Source organism: Nematolebias whitei, chromosome 13 (genome assembly GCF_014905685.2).
Source record: "Nematolebias whitei isolate Nwh7 chromosome 13, NemWhi1, whole genome shotgun sequence".
NCBI lineage: Eukaryota > Metazoa > Chordata > Actinopteri > Cyprinodontiformes > Rivulidae > Nematolebias > Nematolebias whitei.
The window spans coordinates 38601511-38619921 of record NC_056510.1 but is presented as its reverse complement, the minus strand read 5'-3'; the positions used below and the strand labels follow the sequence as shown (position 1 = coordinate 38619921).

At 42.2% G+C, this 18411-nt stretch overlaps 1 protein-coding gene across 2 annotated transcripts in view; it reads right to left on the bottom strand.

Annotated features, from left to right (window-relative positions):
- Window positions 1-5452: 5452 nt before the first annotated feature.
- Window positions 5453-18411, bottom strand: part of LOC119419711 (radixin) — a 77777-nt gene continuing 64818 nt past the window's right edge. For both annotated transcript variants that reach the window (XM_037687098.1, XM_037687099.1), the window contains 3 exons: window positions 13661-13753; window positions 11902-12111; window positions 5453-5652 (listed from right to left, as the gene is read on the bottom strand). In XM_037687098.1, coding sequence (XP_037543026.1) covers window positions 5488-5652; window positions 11902-12111; window positions 13661-13753 — 468 coding nt within the window. In that variant the 3' untranslated portion in view covers window positions 5453-5487. The remainder of the gene's footprint in view (window positions 5653-11901; window positions 12112-13660; window positions 13754-18411) is intronic.

Genomic DNA, 18411 nt, shown 5'->3' with positions numbered 1-18411 from the left:
CACGTGTCAGTCTTCACAGACGTCATTCAGCACGATTAAAACGTACGCTGCAGCCATCTCTTCCTGTCACAAAGGTTTCGGGGACAGAACAGCTTTTAATCATCCGCTGATGAAACGTTTTTTAAAAGTTGTACAGAAACGCAGGCCTGTTTCACGCCCACTTGCTCCACAGTGGGATTTAACGTTGGTCCTGCGAGCCCTGATCAAAGCTCCATTTGAGCCTCTGAATCAGGTTCCAATTAAATTCTTGTCTCTTAAAACTGCCCTGCTGCTGGCTTTAACATCCGCTAAGAGGGTGAGTGATTTAGCTGCCCTCTCTGTCGCTCCGTCATGTCTCAGAATTCAGGCTGACGGCAGCTCAGCTGATCTAAGACAGAATCCAGCCTTTATGCCTAAAAACTAGGGATGCAACGATCCACTTTTTTTTTACTTCCGATCCGATCCCGATACCTAAGTCTAAATATTGGCCGATACCGATCCAGTTCCGATATCATGATCATCACTGATTTTATATGAGGCTGTAATAATCTCCTCTCAAGTACAATTTGTACAAATATATGCATGCATGTCCAAAAAGGCAACTTGAGGTAAGTTGTATTAAAGTTGGACAAGTTTTAAAGTTAGAATTAAATTCTGCTAACACAAACATGTTTTTTTATTCCTAGTTTTAAAGTGGATATTAAAGTGATTAATTTAAGTGATTGTTTAAAGTTATTTTATATTTTTTTTAATAAGGGGCAGATATAATAATTTTTTTTCTTCTTTCTGCACTCTTTTCATTCAATGTTTTCTTTTTGATGATTTTTATTTTATTTTGTTTCTTTTAAATGAATGAATAAATGAATAAAATAAAATAAAATAAAATGTTAAATGGCTTCAAACACCTGGCATAAACCAACAGGCATGTTCCTGTTTTTAGTATTTTACATCACTTTATAATGTAGCTGTTTTTGTTTTTAATATAATTTTCAAATCATATGTTTTTTTATGATTGTTTACTGTTGTACTAATAAATATCTCCTGGAGGGTAAACTATATCTTGGCTGCAAGTATCAAGCTGAGAAATCCTTCGTTTTCTACAACTGATAGTGGTTGGTCATTAATTAAGATGAAGTTTAGCAACTTCTCTGTAAACATTTGAGCTCCGTGGCTTCAGCAATGTCTTCTTCTTGTTCAATCTGAAGCAAGCAGCCTGATTTGGGGCAGCTGCGCTCAAGTCTGTCCCTCCTCAGAGACGGGCAGACTGAGCGGGGCAGATTGGACGCGGCTGGCCGGGGTCGAGTCGCCTGTTGTGGGTTGAGCAAAGAGCAGCGCCCCGCTGAAGCCACGGAGCTCGAATGTCCATCATAAAACTAACTTTACCGCGGTTTAATGTGGTGCTATGGCTCTGCAGACATTGCACCATGCTGTCTTGTTTTGTGGTGTTTCTAGTGTAAAATATTTCCACACAGCGGACATGTTTAGATGAAAAGTTTGTTAGCTGTTAGCCACAGTGCTCAGTAATCATGTAGTAGCTGGCTGCAAACTATGAAATGGATTTCCTGAATGTGAGGCGGGTCTTATTATTCTGGGTTCATGAGACACGCTGCCGTTCAGGAAATCCATTCCATAATTTGAAGCCAACTTGCATCATGGATCGGAAATACTGTATTGGCAGGTGGATCGGAAAAATCTGATATGTAAATTATGCTGGTATTGGAGGCCAATACCGATACTGGATCGGATCGGCCCCATCCCTACTAAAAACATCATGAGCTCTTTTAAATCAAGAGTGATATTGTTGGAGGGTTTTTTCCCTCCCCCCCACAAATCAGAAGAAGAAGCATCTTTCCATCTTCTCTGTCCTGTGCGGGCATTGACGTGTTACATAGCGCGCACAGCCACAATGCGTCAAACTCAACATTTGTTTGTGCTTTATAGAGATGCATCTGCAGGTCGCCCGTTATCCACCCTGCGCCTGTCACACTGGCTGTGTGAGGCTATTTTTGAAGCCTACAGAGTTTCAGATTTAGAGCCTCCTGTCAACCTCAGAGCACACTCGACCAGAGGTATCGCATCTTCGACTGCTCTGCATAATGGTATGGCAATGCAGGATATTTGCACTGCGGCCGCGTGGTCAACACGCTGCTCATTTATTCGCTTTTATCTACGTGATGTGACGGCTCGTTCCATGACACATTCTGTCCTTAGTGCTTTAACAGAATGAATATTGTTGTTTCATGGAACCCCGTTTAAACTCACATCTGACTGCATGCTTCACAGTGTGAGATGTTGTCAGCCACAAGTTGTGACTGTTGTTCTGGTTCTATTGTCACTAATCAGTTCATGACTATTGTTACCAATCAGTTCATTTGATTAATAATCAGTTTACTTGTTATTATTAATCTGTTCATATTGATCAGCCGCAAATCTGTTGGTTCATGGCCCTTTTTCAGTATCTTCCTTTCCCCATTGAAATTTTTCCGGGGCGTTCATGCACTCAGAACGCATAACTACACAGCATGCATTTGTGCATGGTACGCATAATTACGCAACGTGTAATTACGCACACGGAGAGCTGAGTGACAAGACGCTTTTGGGCAAGCTGCCACTTCGTATGGTGTTCGAATGGACCCAGTGAGGCGAGGACTACATCTGCTTCGTCCTTAACCCACTAAGCGACAGCTCTTAAAGGGCAAAGCCTATACGAAATAGAATGTTGGTTACGTACTGTAACCCCAGATTCTATGAGTATAGGCGTAGCCCTTTAAGCGTCGGGCCTCACTGGCTCCTAAATGGCTGAAGAAAAAGCTATTTGGGAGCCGATTACCTGCTCTTAATGTAATTTATACGGACCGGGTGGGGCCCACACAACAGGTGGGCGTGGACTAAATTTTTCAGTGCGATGCTTTGCATGACGGGATAAACCCACTAAGCGACAGCTCTTAAAGGGCTACGCCTATACTCATAGAATCTGGGGTTACAGTACGTAACAAACGGGTTTTTTTCCTATGAAATTCAGTTTTTTAAATATAATCTGAACCAGTGGCGATTTTAACCTCTTTTTTGGGGTGCTTAAGCACTCCTAAATTTTACCTCAGCACCCTTGAAAAAAGTATTAAAAATAAATACATTTATTGTCCAAATTTTGGACAATTTTAGCAGGCCAATTGCTCTACAAGCATCACCGCTCCCAACAAACTCAATAAGGATTAAATACATGCTGACCTCTGCTAAAACACACACTCTGCCTATAAAGTATTGTAAATAGTCTGTCCTTATCAATGTTCCAACACATATCGAACATTATTGATATTGTTTATCTTATTTCTTTATATATTGTTTTTTACATTTCCAGAGATTGTTCTTGTGTAAACAGGGCCATATAGTAGGTAGATCACTTTGACTTGGACATTTTAAACGTAGCTGCAGGCTGAAAAAGTCTGGTCGCCCCTGATTAAGACTGTCCTGCAGGAAGGTGAACTTTCATCTGTTTGACATCTTTTGGAGACTCCAGACAGGTTCTCCTTATTTAGAGCCTCCTCTTCCCTTAAACTGACGAGTTTCAGTTCTTGTGAAAACCACCCCCACAGCATGATGCTGCAACTGCCATGCTTCACTGTGGGGCTGGTGTTCATCAGTGATGGAAAGTGTTTCATCTTGTGTAATTTACTGCTACCAAAAATCAGAGCACACACACCATCACCAACTGAGACACACGTTCTCATTTTCATTCTATTTGCATTTTTTTTAACTGCAGGAAGAGTAACAACAAATCAAACAGAAATAAGAATATGGGTCAAATGAAAGTTACGGTGCTTTAAAGCTAATACATCAGCACATTTAATTGTTTGAGGACAGAATCAAGCTACATTATGTGGCTTTAAAGATCATCAATTCAATTCAATTCAATTCAAAAATACTTTTTTAATCCCAGAGGGAAATTATTTGTTGTTGTAACTCGTGATCTTCATTTCATTAAGAGATGTTATAGATGCTGGCTGTAGGCAGGAAGGATCACTTGTAAAGGTCCATCTCACAGTGGATCCTAAGAAACTGGCTGCAGATGCCGTCCGATCCGTCCACCCAGACTCGGCTGGCCTCTTGGTTCCCCTGGACTGTAGGACCGCTTGAATGCTGGGCAGAACTCCTCCCAGAGCGATGGCCATCCTCCCAGTAGTCTGCTGAGCTCCTCATAGCTGCGGACAGCCAACTGTAGGTGCTGAGGGACGATCCTGTTCTTCCGCTATCGTGAGCCATGTTTCCTGCTAGTTCCAGGATCTCAGTGGTCAGGCACTCGAGCACAGCTGGTAGGTAGATGAGAATGCGTCCATAGAACATCCTTTTCAACTCATTTGAGAGTTGGGGCCATAGTTGAGATATTATTTCAGCTTTTGAGATGTTATTCAGCTGCTGTTGTTGTAGAAAACTGCCTTGTTGCCATGGTTACGCATCATAACAAATGTCCAAAACTAAAAAAAGTTTCAGTAAAAATCCTTCCAGCTGCACATCATCTGATACCAGAGGAAACAATCATCCAAAAAATACGATATAATTATTATATCAACCATCTCCATTCAAGTTTTCCTTGCTGTAGCAGTAACATCTTGTTTTATCTGCATGGGAAAGCTTTAAATTTAGTAGTGCAGCTGTGTGTAACGAGTTTAAGCAGAGCATTTAGTCTTCTTTTAAAGACTATATAACACATGTATGTCTGACATGTTCTGCTTTGTCCCACTGCAAAAGAGAAAACACATCCGGCTTTAACCAGACAGCATTTTAGAGGCAGACTCCAGCAACACGTTTGGAAATATAAAGTCATTCTTTATTAAGGAGCAAAATACATATTTGAACAAATGTCTCAATGGGCAGATAAACTGAACAGTTAGAAAGCAAAATGAGCAGATTTGGTTTGCATATCAGTTATCTTTGCAAATTAACATGGTTCAAGTTGATGAGCTAACTGATGCAACGTCAACAGAAATGACTGCAAGCCTGTCCTTGAGAAGGTTAAACTAGACAGGAAATAATCCATAAGGCAATTAAAATAAAAAACATTTACAATGTTCAGCTCGTGACAAGAATACGTACGTACATATATTAAAGCGTACTGCCATTGTCATCAACAAGCTACAGCTACAAATGGCCATTTAGTTTGGAGTAAAAAGCACAACCATCCCTGTCTCGTCATGGTTTAAATATACATGCAAGCATTAAATTTACTAGAAATGTACATGGGAGTATGCTGCTTGCCATTGTTAAATATAAAAAAGACGTGTGCTTTTATTGGGTTCAGGGCGAAGGTCTAAAAAGCAGAGACTGGCCAGCTGCTCCCAGGCCGAGCTTTGAGGGGCCTGAAGCACCACAGCTGGTCTTTCTCCTGGGCAGACACAAACCATAAAAAAGCACAGCAGCCTGGAGCTGAAGCAGGTTTTAGGCTTTCACAAGTGAGGAGATGACATGGCAACAAGACCGATGGTCTCTCCTGAGCATCATGCGTCGACCGGCTCACATGGATTCAAACTCGTCGATACGCTGCTTGGTGTTGCCTTGGCGGATCTGGCGCAGGGTTTTGTACTTGTCTCTTCCTGCCCGGACGTTCTCAGCATGCAGCATGTCGTTCTGGGTTTTCTTGGTGTCGTCCAGAGCCTCGGCCAACTCTGAGCTCAGTGTCTGTGAACAGGGAGGACAGGAAAGACCTTATAAATGGGCCAGTGTGAGGAAGATGGGATCATCATCTTCATCTCAACAGATAACAGATGTTTTTATGGAGGGGGTTGTTCAAATTAATTAAAACTTTTTGACGATCGGGTCTTGAATTCATTTTCATGACTTTATTGTGAAGTCATCTAAAAATCTTATCTCCAGCTGTTGAAACATTAAGCTGAATACAACCTTTAATATGGTTTTAAATAAATGATGTTCTGTACCGATAATTAGAACCGACTTCTAGATCTTGTTTCCCAAACAGAGAAACTTTATGCCCTCATAAAACAAGCACTATGCCGATGTCCCCCCACCGCTGAGCCATTTGAATAGTGAATGTTTGTAGTTTTGGAGATGAGTGTTTTTCTGGACTGGAACTGAACAGAGAATGTCAAAAAACTTTAATGATTTTATTGCAAGATATTCAAGTGGGGAGGAGTTACAGTGTATAAGAACAGAGGGAGGTCTTTTCTTTTCGTCTTAGGCAGAGCAGAGTGACGGATCCTGGCAAGAGAAGGAAGCAAATTTATCCATGACAGGTGCAGCGGAGGAGCCAGAGGGTGACAAATGGTGGCCTTGGCCACCAAAGATTAATCTGCAACCTCAATCATTTGAGAACACAATATTTTTAATTCAACGATGTTCACTCAGGTTATCTGGACGTTTTTTTTTTTTTTTTTGCTGAGATGTTTCATCCTTCAGTCGAAGGACTTCTCAATCCGAGGAGCCACCAACAATCTGAGTCCCACCACAAACAGCTCAGAATCAGGGGGGAGTGTGACAGATTAAGCTTTTGTCCTTGGTTACCCATGACTCAGGAGAAATTTGATAGTCGGCCCATTCCGAGGCCGTCGGGAGTCAGATTCAGATAAGCTTTGATTGTTGTTTTTCTTCAGGCAGACAGATTACTTTTTTCCCCTTCAGCCTTGAGTCCATTCTGGATGTTCTGGTTCTGAAATAGCCTAATTGTCGGATTCCATTCCACTGATCCATGCTATGAGTCTCCCTCAAGGTCGAACCCACCACGCAGACGAGTCCCAGAAGCCGCAGGTGGCCTGCGATTCTCATAAATCGCGTCCACCTTACGGTTTAGCTCATAAACCAGTTGATTTAAAGTTCCTACAGCACGGACCAAACCTTCACACTGACTCGGAAGCTTTGCGATGGCCGAAACTGCTGCCAATGTTTTCTTCAAACGTCGATAAAGCAGAGCCCCGCCGATGCCAAAAAGCAGAGTCCCTGCGATCATAATTCCAAATATGTAAACGTCTTCAACATCCTCTTGAGACAGAACTGAGGGGCACATCAACTGCCACACTCCCCCACGGATCCATGACGTACCCCACAGCGTGAGTCTCAGCTGGACACACAGGTTCTCCAGGACCTTGTTGCTTTGATGAACATTTGATGAAAAAAATCTTATCAATACAGTTGAACGTCCAGGATACCAGATCCATAATCTTCTTAAATTACGTTCGGGAGATGTGAACCAGGCACTTCAGACACACAGAGAGCAGAGCAGGAGGAAGGAAAAACGGGGGAGGAAAGACAGAAGCAGCCACCTCGAAACAAACAGTTTGCTGGTGATCACTTTGGCAAGGTTGCCTCAGAGGAGTTGATGGGGGAGAGGGTGGACCCAGAGGCCATCTTATAACCAGCAAACTGTTTTTTTCCACTCTGGGAGTGAGCTGTTTGTGGTGGGACTCAGTTTGTAGGTGGCTCCTCAGAATGAAGAAGTCCTTCGGATGAAGGATGAAACATCTCGGCAAAAAAAAAAAAAAAAGAAGAAACCTTCCAGATGACCCGATTGAACATTGTTGGATTATTACCTGGATTACTGAGCATGAATTTTGGTATACTTTTAAGTAGTATTCAAACTAGAAAGTAAAGTTTCCTCAAATGATTAGGGTGGCCAGTTTACATACACAGTGGTGCTTGAATGTTTGTGAACTCTAAAAGTCCTTAAAAAAGTCCTAAAAGTAGATGAATTGCTGCATGACCCACTTTCTCTTGAGATTCAGTTCATGGACAGATGTTCTGACATTTTCCTTTAGAATTCTTTGATATAATTCAGCATTCATTGTTCCATCAATGATGACAAGTTGTCCTGGCCCAGATGCAGCAAAACAGACCCAAACCATGACACTACCACCACGTTTCACAGATGGGATAAGGTTCTTATGCAGGAATGCAGAGTTCTCCTTTCTCCAAACATAACACTTTTTATTTAAACCAAAAAGTTTTATTTTGGTCTCATTTGTCCACAAAACATTCTTCCAACAACCTTCTGGATTGTCCACGTGATCTTTAGCAAACTGCAGACAAGCAGCAATGTTCTTTTTGCAGAGCAGTGGCTTTTCGAGTTTTGAACTGCTCTGTTGTGAGCTGGGCCGCTCCAACCCAATTCTGTGTGCTATTTTTTACAGACCCCCCGGATACCATAAACAGTTTTTAAATGAACTATCTGACTTTCTAACTGGTGTTCTGCTCCAATATGATTGGGTTGTGATTTTAGGTGACTTTAATATCCACGTGTGCTGCCCAGATAAACCATTAGCTCAGGACTTTCTAGACCTCATCCAGTCCTTTAACTTTGTGCAGAGTGTTGTTGGTCCGGCTCACCAGCAGGGCCACACTCTAGACTTAGTCTTAACACATGGTTTGTCTGTTTATGATTTAGAAATTGGTGACACTGTTTGTTCCGACCACAAACCAGTTTTATTCAACACCTCTTTGATTTGTGAACCAGCACCTCCCCCCACACCCAAGCCCTGTAGGATTTTTAACCCTTCCACCGCCACACTCTTCTCTTCCATCTTTGCTAGTAATTCTGTTTCAGACTCTGAACTCTCTGCGGGTCTTACTACAAAGGAGTTGCTTTCTCAGCATCAGGAGGCGTGTGTACAGATCCTGGACTCAGTCGCCCCGTTAAAGCTCAGGAATCGAAAACGTACGCCCCACCCTTTGGTAAATGAGACTACACGAGAGGCAAGACGCCTGTGCAGAAGAGCTGAACGTCGATGGAAAAAAGATAAACTTCAGGTGTCTTTTGAGATGTTAAAAACATGTTGGAAAGCCTATCAGACCACCGTTAAACAGGAGAAAAACAAATATTTCTCAAAAATCATCAACTCAAACAGTCACAAGCCCCGCGTTCTTTTCAGCACCATTAACACCATTCTAAACGTGCCTCAGTCTGCCACCATTGAGGCCTCTGTTGACACCTGTAATAAGTTTGTCAGGCATTTTGCTGAAAATGTTGAGTCGATTAGGTCATCAATTCCACACTCCACAGCCGACCCTTCAGTTCTTGTCCCCTGCTCAGCAGTCTTCAGTCACTTTGACCCCATCTCACTCTCATTTTTAAATGAGGTCGTTGGTCACATGAAACCCTCAGGCTTCCCTGCTGATCCCATCCCTGCTGCATTTTTTTAAACGGGTTCTACCGTCAACTGGACCCTCTGTTCTTGCCATTATTAACAGCAGTTTGGCTACAGGTGTGGTTCCTGATGTTTTAAAACATGCAGTGGTAACTCCATTAATTAAAAAACCCGGACTCGACCCTGCGGCTTGTTCTAACTTCAGGCCAATCTCAAAACTTCCATTTCTTTCTAAAATCTTGGAGAAAATAGTTTTTAGTCAACTAACCAAGTTTTTGAATGGAATTTTTGAGATTTTTCAGTCAGGATTTAAACAACTGCACAGCACCGAGACAGCTTTAGTAAGGGTCTGTAATGACATTCTGCTAGTGAATGACTCTGGTCAGTCTGTGATCCTGGTACTCCTCGACCTTACCACTGCATTTGACACTGTTGATCACAGCATCCTTATGTCATGGCTAGAACACTGGGTTGGGATTACAGGGGTGGCGCTAGAATGGTTCCGTTCTTATCTGGGTGACAGGAGTTTTTGTGTTAACTTTGGCAATCATTTATCTGCTTCTGTCCCTCTTTCCTGTGTGGTCCCACAAGGCTCCATTCTTGGACCCCTTCTGTTCTCATTGTATCTGCTCCCCTTGGGGTCAATCCTGAGGAAACATGGTATTTCGTTTCACTGTTACGCCGATGATTCTCAGATTTATCTACCTTTAAAACCAAACAGTTCTTGCTCCATCCTCCCTTTGCTAAAATGTCTTGATGACATCAAGACTTGGATGGCTGCAAACTTCTTGAGCTTTAATGATCAGAAGACTGAGGTCATTGTGTTTAACCCAAGCTCTACCACTGTCACTGATCCTGTTAACCTGCACTCCCTTCAGCCTCATCTAAAGCAGTCGGTTACCAATCTCGGGGTAGTGTTAGACTCGGACTTTAAGCTTAATAAACAGATCAACTCTGTTCTACAAAAGAGCTTCTTTCAGCTAAGGCAGATAGCAAAGCTTAAGTCCGTTCTGTCCAGATCCGACCTTGAAAAACTAGTCCATGCATTTATTACTTCCCGGCTGGACTACTTTAACTCACTTTATGTTGGGGTTAGTCAGGCTTCACTCTCACGTCTCCAGCTCATACAAAATGCTGCAGCTCGGCTTTTAACAGGAACTCACAGGTTTGAGCACATTACTCTGGTTCTGTCCTCTCTTCACTGGCTTCCTGTGCGTGTCAGAGTTGATTTTAAAATTCTCCTGCTGACATTCAAGTGCATTAACGGCCTTGCACCATCATACCTCTCCGACCTTCTTCATCCTTATACTCCTTCTCGGGCTTTGAGATCATCAGACCAGCTGCTTTTGGCCGTACCAAAAACCAGCTGAAGCTCAGAGGAGATCGAGCGTTCTCAGTCGTGGGTCCTAAACTCTGGAACAATCTGCCCATCAACATTCGACAGGCCACCTCAGTCTCTGCTTTTAAATCTCTCCTAAAAACACATCTGTACTCACTGACATTTAACACAGGGTGATCAGCTTTAGATCTGGTTTTTCATTGATGCTGATTCTGTTTATGCTTTTGTCATTATCCCTATTTAACACAAGGTCATCTGATCTGATTTAGTATTTCATTGTTTCTGACTGAGATTATGCTTTTTGTTTTTATTTCCTTGACTTTTGACACAACGTGATTTGATTTAGTATTTCATTGTTTCTAATTGTTTTTGGTTTTATATTTTTATTCCATGTGCTGTAAATATATCTTGCTACTTTTTATCTGTTGATGTGATATTTTTGTTAAGCATTTTGGTAACAGTTTCTGTTTTAAATGTGCTCTATAAATAAATCTGACTTGACTTGACTTTTCCTTCAACCCTGCCAGGCACACCATTGTTGTTCAGTGTTCTCCTGATGGTGGACTCGTGAACATCAACATTAATGTGAGAGAGACCTTCAGTTGTTAGAAGTTGCCCTGTGGTCCTTTGAGACCTCGCAGACAATTTTGTTCATAGACATGAGCAAAAAAATTATATAAATAAATGACATAAATTAAAAAAAATCTTAATATTTCCACACCCTAATAAATCCTTGACTGGCCCTATTATATATTAAGGGTGCATTCACACCAGCTCTGTTTAGTCCGCTTTAATCGAACTCTAGCTCGTTTTCCTAGAAAGTCCGGTTCGTTTGGGGAGGTGTGAACGCACCATCGAACTCTGTCACGGAACAAAAAGGCTAACTCTGGCCCGGGCTAAACCCTAGGTCTCGGTCCGGTAGAAGAGAACTCCAGCGCGGTTCGAGTGCAGTGCGAATGTAAACAGACCGGTCCCTGCTCCACAGGGTAAACAAACACACATTTCTCTGACCTTATATGGAGCCGTCAGCTGCCTTGTGTGAAAAACAATATTCTTATATTATTGAGCATGCATCAGAATATTCTCCATGGTCTTCTGTCTCATCTTCTGCTCATGCTGAGTCCATTTTTGAAAAATGACAAAATATAACTCCTAAAACTGCTAAAACTTGATGCCACTTCGTTTTTATTTTTATTTACAAGAAAAAGAAGAAGTTTCTTCTTCAGAGGTTTTTGTGTTGTTTCTTTCAGTAGTTCTTGGTGCAGCGCCCCCACAGGCGAGTGGGGGAACAGGTTGGTTGAACAGGTTGACTCGACTGCACAGTGCAGTGTGAATGCAAACGCACCAGCTCAAATGTAAACAAAATGTAATGAATATTGATCCCCAACCGAACCGAGTCTACCGGACTATCAGGTGTGAAAACAATCTAAATGAGTATAATATTAGTTCTCTTTGATCGTCACACAAGTCAGGTTTGAACCAGTGGTTGTGTCATACCTGTAGCTGTTTCATCACACGCTCGTTCTTCTGTGTCTCAGTGATTCGTTCCTCCTCGCTGCGGTCAGTGCTCAGACTGTCGCTGAGAAGCTCAGCGCTCGCCTCTGCATTTGTTTCGTCCTGTTCATCATGTTCAGCTGCTGGTGGAGATGTCATGGCCGTCTTCAGCTCTTCCTTAGTCTTCTCCAGGTCTTCCTGTGCTGACAGAGCCTGAAAGGAAAGCACAACTCCTCTTAAAGAGGGAAGATACTGACATAAATGCATTTGTCACGCCTAGATTGGACTATTGCAATGGTCTGGATGTCCAAATACTACTTTAAAACGTCTTCAGTTGATCCAAAATGCTGCTGCCAGAGTCTTAACTGGAGTTAGTAGGAGAGATCATATCTCTCCAGTTTTAGCTTCTCTCCATTGGCCCCCTGTCAAATCCAGAATTGAATTCAAAATCTTACTTCTAACCTACAAAGCTCTCAACAACCTGGCTCCATCTTATATTACAGATCTTATTGTTCCATATTTTCCTAACAGAGCACTTCGCTCTCAGACTGCAGGTTTACTTGTGGTTCTTAGAGTTTCCAAAAACAAAATGGGAGGCAGATCTTTCAGGCTCCTCTCTTGTGGAACCAACTTCCAGTTTCTGTCCGTGAGGCTGACACATTATCCAGTTTTAAGACTGGGCTTTAGAATGTCCTTTTGATAATCCTATATTTAGTGTCAGCTTGGGTTTCCTGAGCTGTCCCTTAGTTATGCTGCTACAGGCTTAGACTGCTGGAGGACAAACTGACCACACTTATTCACTCTGCTACTATCTTTATTTACTCTGCTCAACCTGTTTTATATTTGTAATTATTTTGTCTAACCTTGACATGTGTTTTTGTCTTTCAGGTACACCTGCATCTACATCTGGACCTGCCATTCTGTGTTCGTCTGTCTCTCCTTCCTGTCCTCTCAAACCAGCAGGTCAAAGCAGATGGCCACTTGTCCTGAGCCTGGTTCTGCTGGAGGTTTCTTCCTGTTAAAAGTGAGTTTTTCCTTTGTGCTTGCTCAGGATGGGAGACTGCAACAAAGTGAAGATTTGTGTCTGCTGGATTCCTTAGATAGAGAAATTTACTAATTGGCTTTTCAATGTATGTAAATGTTTCTGTAAAGTGCTCTGAGACAACTTTGTTGGGATTTGGTGCTATATAAATAAACTGAATTAAAAAATTCAATTGACAGGTCCATGTTGATATAAATATAAATTATTTGCATAGCACGCTAGTAATTTTCTGATGTTGTAATAAAAAAATATATAATTCTTGTTCTATGCTTAAGTCACAAACAACATGAGTACCACACACATTATACACTCATCAACAAAATACACACTTTACACAGCAATCTAGAGCAATCGCCTGGACAAGAAAATAACTTGTTTTAACTTTGATCTTGATTTATAACATGACCTTGGAGCTGGGAAATGACAGTGTACACAACACTAAGGCTAGTAATGCGTTAAATAATAATAATAACAATAATAAACACTACAGCAAAAGAGAAAAAACTAAACTACCTGCAAAAAAATTGGGAAAGTTCAATTTTAAATGTGTTTTTGTGTCTCCACTTTTTAGTTTTTTTGTTATTTGTTGCTATTTAAATAATTCAAACAGGTTTGGCATGTTCTGACTGTTGCTAAAGCTAATGTCATGCATCTTGTAAAACAACCTTTAGAAAAGCACGTAAATTGCCTTTAACATTTGATAAATTGGGGTAAGATTACTTTGTGTTGCCATTCTGTTGCTTCCTCTTCTTTTTTCCTTTTCGCCTCCTCAAGCAAAGCAATTTTGGCTGTGAATTCAGCTAACTCAGCAGCCTGTTGAAACAAGAAACGCATGGCAAAAGAAATTACAACACTGCTTGTTGTATCCAACATTTTTCAGTCAGGTCATCTGGACCGTTTCTTTTTTTGTGCTGAAACATTTCGCCTTCGATCCGGAAGGCTTCATCAGTCAAGGAAACACACTGCTTGTTGTAATTGTTATTTTATTGTTGAGACAAGTTTTGTGTCTAAACATTAAAACCTGAATATTATGAATCGTTTCATTTTCCATCAAAAATACCACAGAATCTTGAAATAACTATTCTGTTCAGTTAGATAGTTGTACTGAACACTACAACAATGCAGAACTATTTGATGGATATCAAATGTGCATAAATTTGCTAAATAAACAAGTAAAACATGTCTTTACAACATCCTGTGGACATCAGGGACAGTGCCACTGGCCTGGCAGACTGGGGTGGTGGTTCCCCTCTTTAAAAATGGGAACCAAAGGGTGTGCTCCAATTACAGGGGCATCACTCTCCTCAGCCTCCCTGGTAAGGTCTATTCAGGGGTACTGGAGAAGTGAGTCCGATCGTTGGTCGAACCTCAGATCCAGGAGGAACAATGTGGATTCCGTCCTGGCCGTGGAACACTGGACCAGCTTTCACTAGGGTATTCGAGGGGTCATGGGAAATTGCCCATCTGGTCTACATGTGTTTTGTGGATTTGGAGAAGGCATTCGACCGTGTTCCTCAGGGTACACTGTGAGGGGGTGCTCCGTGAGTATGGGATTGGGGGCCCGTTGTTATGGGCTGTTCAGTCCCTATACAGGTCCTTCTCAAAAAATTAGCATATTGTGATAAAGGTCATTATTTTCCATAATGTAATGATAAAAATGAAACTTTCATATGTCAGATTCATAGCACACCAACTGAAATATTTCAGGTCTTTAATTGTTTTAATACTGATGATTATGGCATACAGCTCATGAAAACCCAAAATGCCTGTCCCAAAAAATTAGCATATTTCATCCCACCAATGAAAGACAAGTGTTTTTAATACAAAAAACGCCAACCTTCAAATAATCATGTTCAGTTATGCACTCAATACTTGGTCGGGAATCCTTTTGCATGAATGACTGCTTCAATGCAACGTGGCATGGAGGCAATCAGCCTGTGGCACTGCTGAGGTGTTATGGAGGCCCAGGATGCTTCGATAGCAGCCTTAAGCTTATCCAGAGTGTTGGGTCTTGCGTCTCTCAACTTTCTCTTCACAATATCCCACAGGTTCTCTATGGGGTTCAGGTCAGGAGAGTTGGCAGGCCAATCGAGCACAGTAACCATGGTCAGTAAACCATTTACGAGTGGTTTTGGCACTGTGAGCAGGTGCCAGGTCGTGCTAAAAAATGAAAGCTTTTCAGCAGATGGAAGCATGAAGTGCTCCAAAATCTCCTGATAGCTAGCTGCATTGACCCTGCCCTTGACAAAACACAGTGGACCAACACCAGCAGCTGACATGGCACCCCAGACCATCAGTGACTGTGGGTGCTTCACACTGGACTTCTGGCATTTTGGCATTTCCTTCTCCCCAGTCTTCCTCCAGACTCTGGCACCTTGATTTCCGAATGACATGCAAAATTTGCTTTCATCAGAAAAAAGTACTTTGGACCACTGAGCAACAGTCCAGTGCTGCTTCTCTGTAGCCCAGGTCAGGCGCTTCGGCCACTGTTTCTGGTATAAAAGTGGCTTGACCTGGGGAATGCGGCACCTGTAGCCCATTTCCTGCACACGCCTGTGCACGGTGGCTCTGGATGTTTCTACTACAGACTCAGTCCACTGCTTCTGCAGGTCCCCCAAGGTCTGGAATCGGCCCTTCTCCACAATCCTCTCAGTGTCCGGTCACCTCTTCTCGTTGTGCAGCGTTTTCTGCCACACTTTTCCCTTCCCACAGACTTCCCACTGAGGTGCCTTGATACAGCACTCTGGGAACAGCATATTCATTCAGCAATTTCTTTCTGTGTCTTACCCTCTTGCTTGAGGGTGTCAATGCTGGCCTTCTGGACAGCAGTCAGGTCGGCAGTCTTACCCATGATTGCGGTTTTGAGTAACGAACAAGGCTGGGGGTTTTTAAAAGCCTCAGGAATCTTTTGCAGGTGTTTAGAGTTACGTCGTTGATTCAGATGGTTAGGTTAATAGCTTGTTTAGAGAACGTTTTCATGATATGCTAATTTTTTGGGACAGGCATTTTGGGTTTTCATGAGCTGTATGCCATAATCATCAGTATTAAAACAATTAAAGACCTGAAATATTTCAGTTGGTGTGCAATGAATCTGAAATATATGAAAGTTTCCTTTTTATCATTACATTATGGAAAATAATGACCTTTATCACAATATGCTAATTTTTTGAGAAGGACCTGTACAAGTGGTTGAGAGTTTGGTTCGCATTGTCAGTAGTAAATCGGACCCTTTCAGGGTGGGAGTTGGACTCCGCCAGGGCTGCCCGTTGTCATTGATTCTGTTCATAACTTTTATGAACAGAATATCTTGTTGCAGCCAGGGGGCGGAGGGATTCTGGTTCGGTGGACTTAGGATTCCATCTCTGCTCTTTGCAGATGATGTGGTCCTGTTGGCATCATCATGCCATGATCTTCAGCTCTCATTGTAGCAGTTCGCAGCCGAGTGTGAAGCTGAGTTGAGAATCAGCACCTCCAAATGTGAGGTCAATGTCCTGAACCGGAAAAGGGTGGATTGTTCTCTTCAGGTCGAGGGTGAGGTTCTCCCTCAAGTGGAGGAGTTCAAGTATCTTGGGGTTTTGTTCACAAGGGAAGAATGGAGCATGAGATTGACAGACGGATTGGTGCAGCGTCTGCAGTATGTACTGGTCTGTTGTGTTGAGGAGATGTAAGGCAAAGCTCTCTTTTTACTGGTCAGTCTATGTTCCTACACTCACCTATGGTCACGAGCTCTGGGTAGTGACTGAAAGAATGAGATTGTGGATACAGGCAGATTAAATGAGTTTCCTCTGCAGGGTAGCTGGACTCTCCCTTAGAGACAGGGTGAGAAGTTCAGTTATCAGGAGAGGCTCTGAGTAGAACCACTGCTCCTCTACATCAAGAGGAGACAGTCGAGGTGTTCAGGCATCTGGTAAGGATGCTATCTAGATGCCTCCCTAGGGAAGTTTTTCAGGTATGTCCGACTGAAAGGAGACCCAGAGGAAGACCCAGGACATGCTGGAGAGACTACATCTCCCAGTTGGCCTGGGAACACCTTGGGGTCCTCCCAGAAGAGCTGGAAGAGGTGGCTGTGGAAAGAGATGTCTGGACCTCTCTGCTCAAGTTGCTGCCCCCGAGACCTGACTTCAGAACAAGCAGAAGATAATGGATGGATGGATGAAACAAGTAAAACAACAAATCCAGAAATCTCCTCACAAGGTACAAATTGTAAAACGAGTTAGATTTGAACAAGAGTACTGCAGACGGCACATTATCCGCCCATCAACAAAATATTGTACAGCAACCTATAGCAATGGCCTGGACAAGCAGATGTTGTTTTAATGTTGACCTTGATTTGTGACCTTGAGGCTGTGTCATGAAAAGTGTACACAACACTCCATCTGGTGATGATGCATTTGTGCATCATGTTTAATCAAATTATCTTCAGCAGATCAGGTCTGGACAAGAGAAAGTGTACGGATGGACGGAGACTACACCATTGTGCCTCTGTCTTTCAACGGACGAACAACAACAACAAAAACAACAACAATAATTAAGAGTTGCAGGAAAAAAAATCGTTTTTTAGATTAATCTAGATTCTTAGTCCTGGCGATTCTGAATCGTTTCTAAAGGTCCAAAAATCGATTTTAAAATGTATTCAAGTTTTATATTTTTTCTGCTCCTACTCCCCATTCAGCCGCTGTAGAATTGAGCCATGTAGGCCACCGTACAGCTAGCTAGTTAGCCAGCTCCCTTTATCTGAATGGAGCCTGCTAGCATGGAGGAGGGAGACAGTGCGATTCAACCTGCTGCTTCATCTTTAAAAATCATTTCAGATTCTACAATGTTCCGGGGGAAGACAGAGCTTTACAAGAGCACAATTGTTTACAAGAAGTGTAAAATAAAATTGCGGTACAGTATTTTGGATATAAAACAAAATTCACGGAAGATGAAGCAAAGCAGCCGACCAGCGAACTCTGCAACAAACTTCCAGGTTTCTCCCAAAGGCTGTGAAGAGTTTCCTCTCCATCTCCTGCTGGATCACAACGGATTTATGAGCAGACAGCTCAGTGGAAGGTGAGAGGTTCAGGTTTATTTTTAATATGCTAGATCGTGGATTCAACGTACGTTATTCCTTCATGTAGATTTATTTTTTTTGCGATAAAGCAGCTCCACAACTTCACCTTGAAACAACAAATGGGAGAAGCTCTGATGCAGCTGCAGCTCAAAGGTAACTGTTATTTCTCATTATACTAAAACTTATAGACAAGTTGTTCAACAAACTTAATGTAATTTGTTTTTTTAAGAGGTTGAAGAGATGAGACACATCTGGAGCCAGTTCTAAATGATACAGTTGATGGTCTATAAATCACAGTTCAGACAAGGTTTTTGTACAAATTTGCACAGGTTTTGAAATTTTGTTAAAGATTTTCTAAATATGAACCAATATGGTTCAGACTGAAGTCTGTATATTTCATATTAGGTTAAGTTTTGGA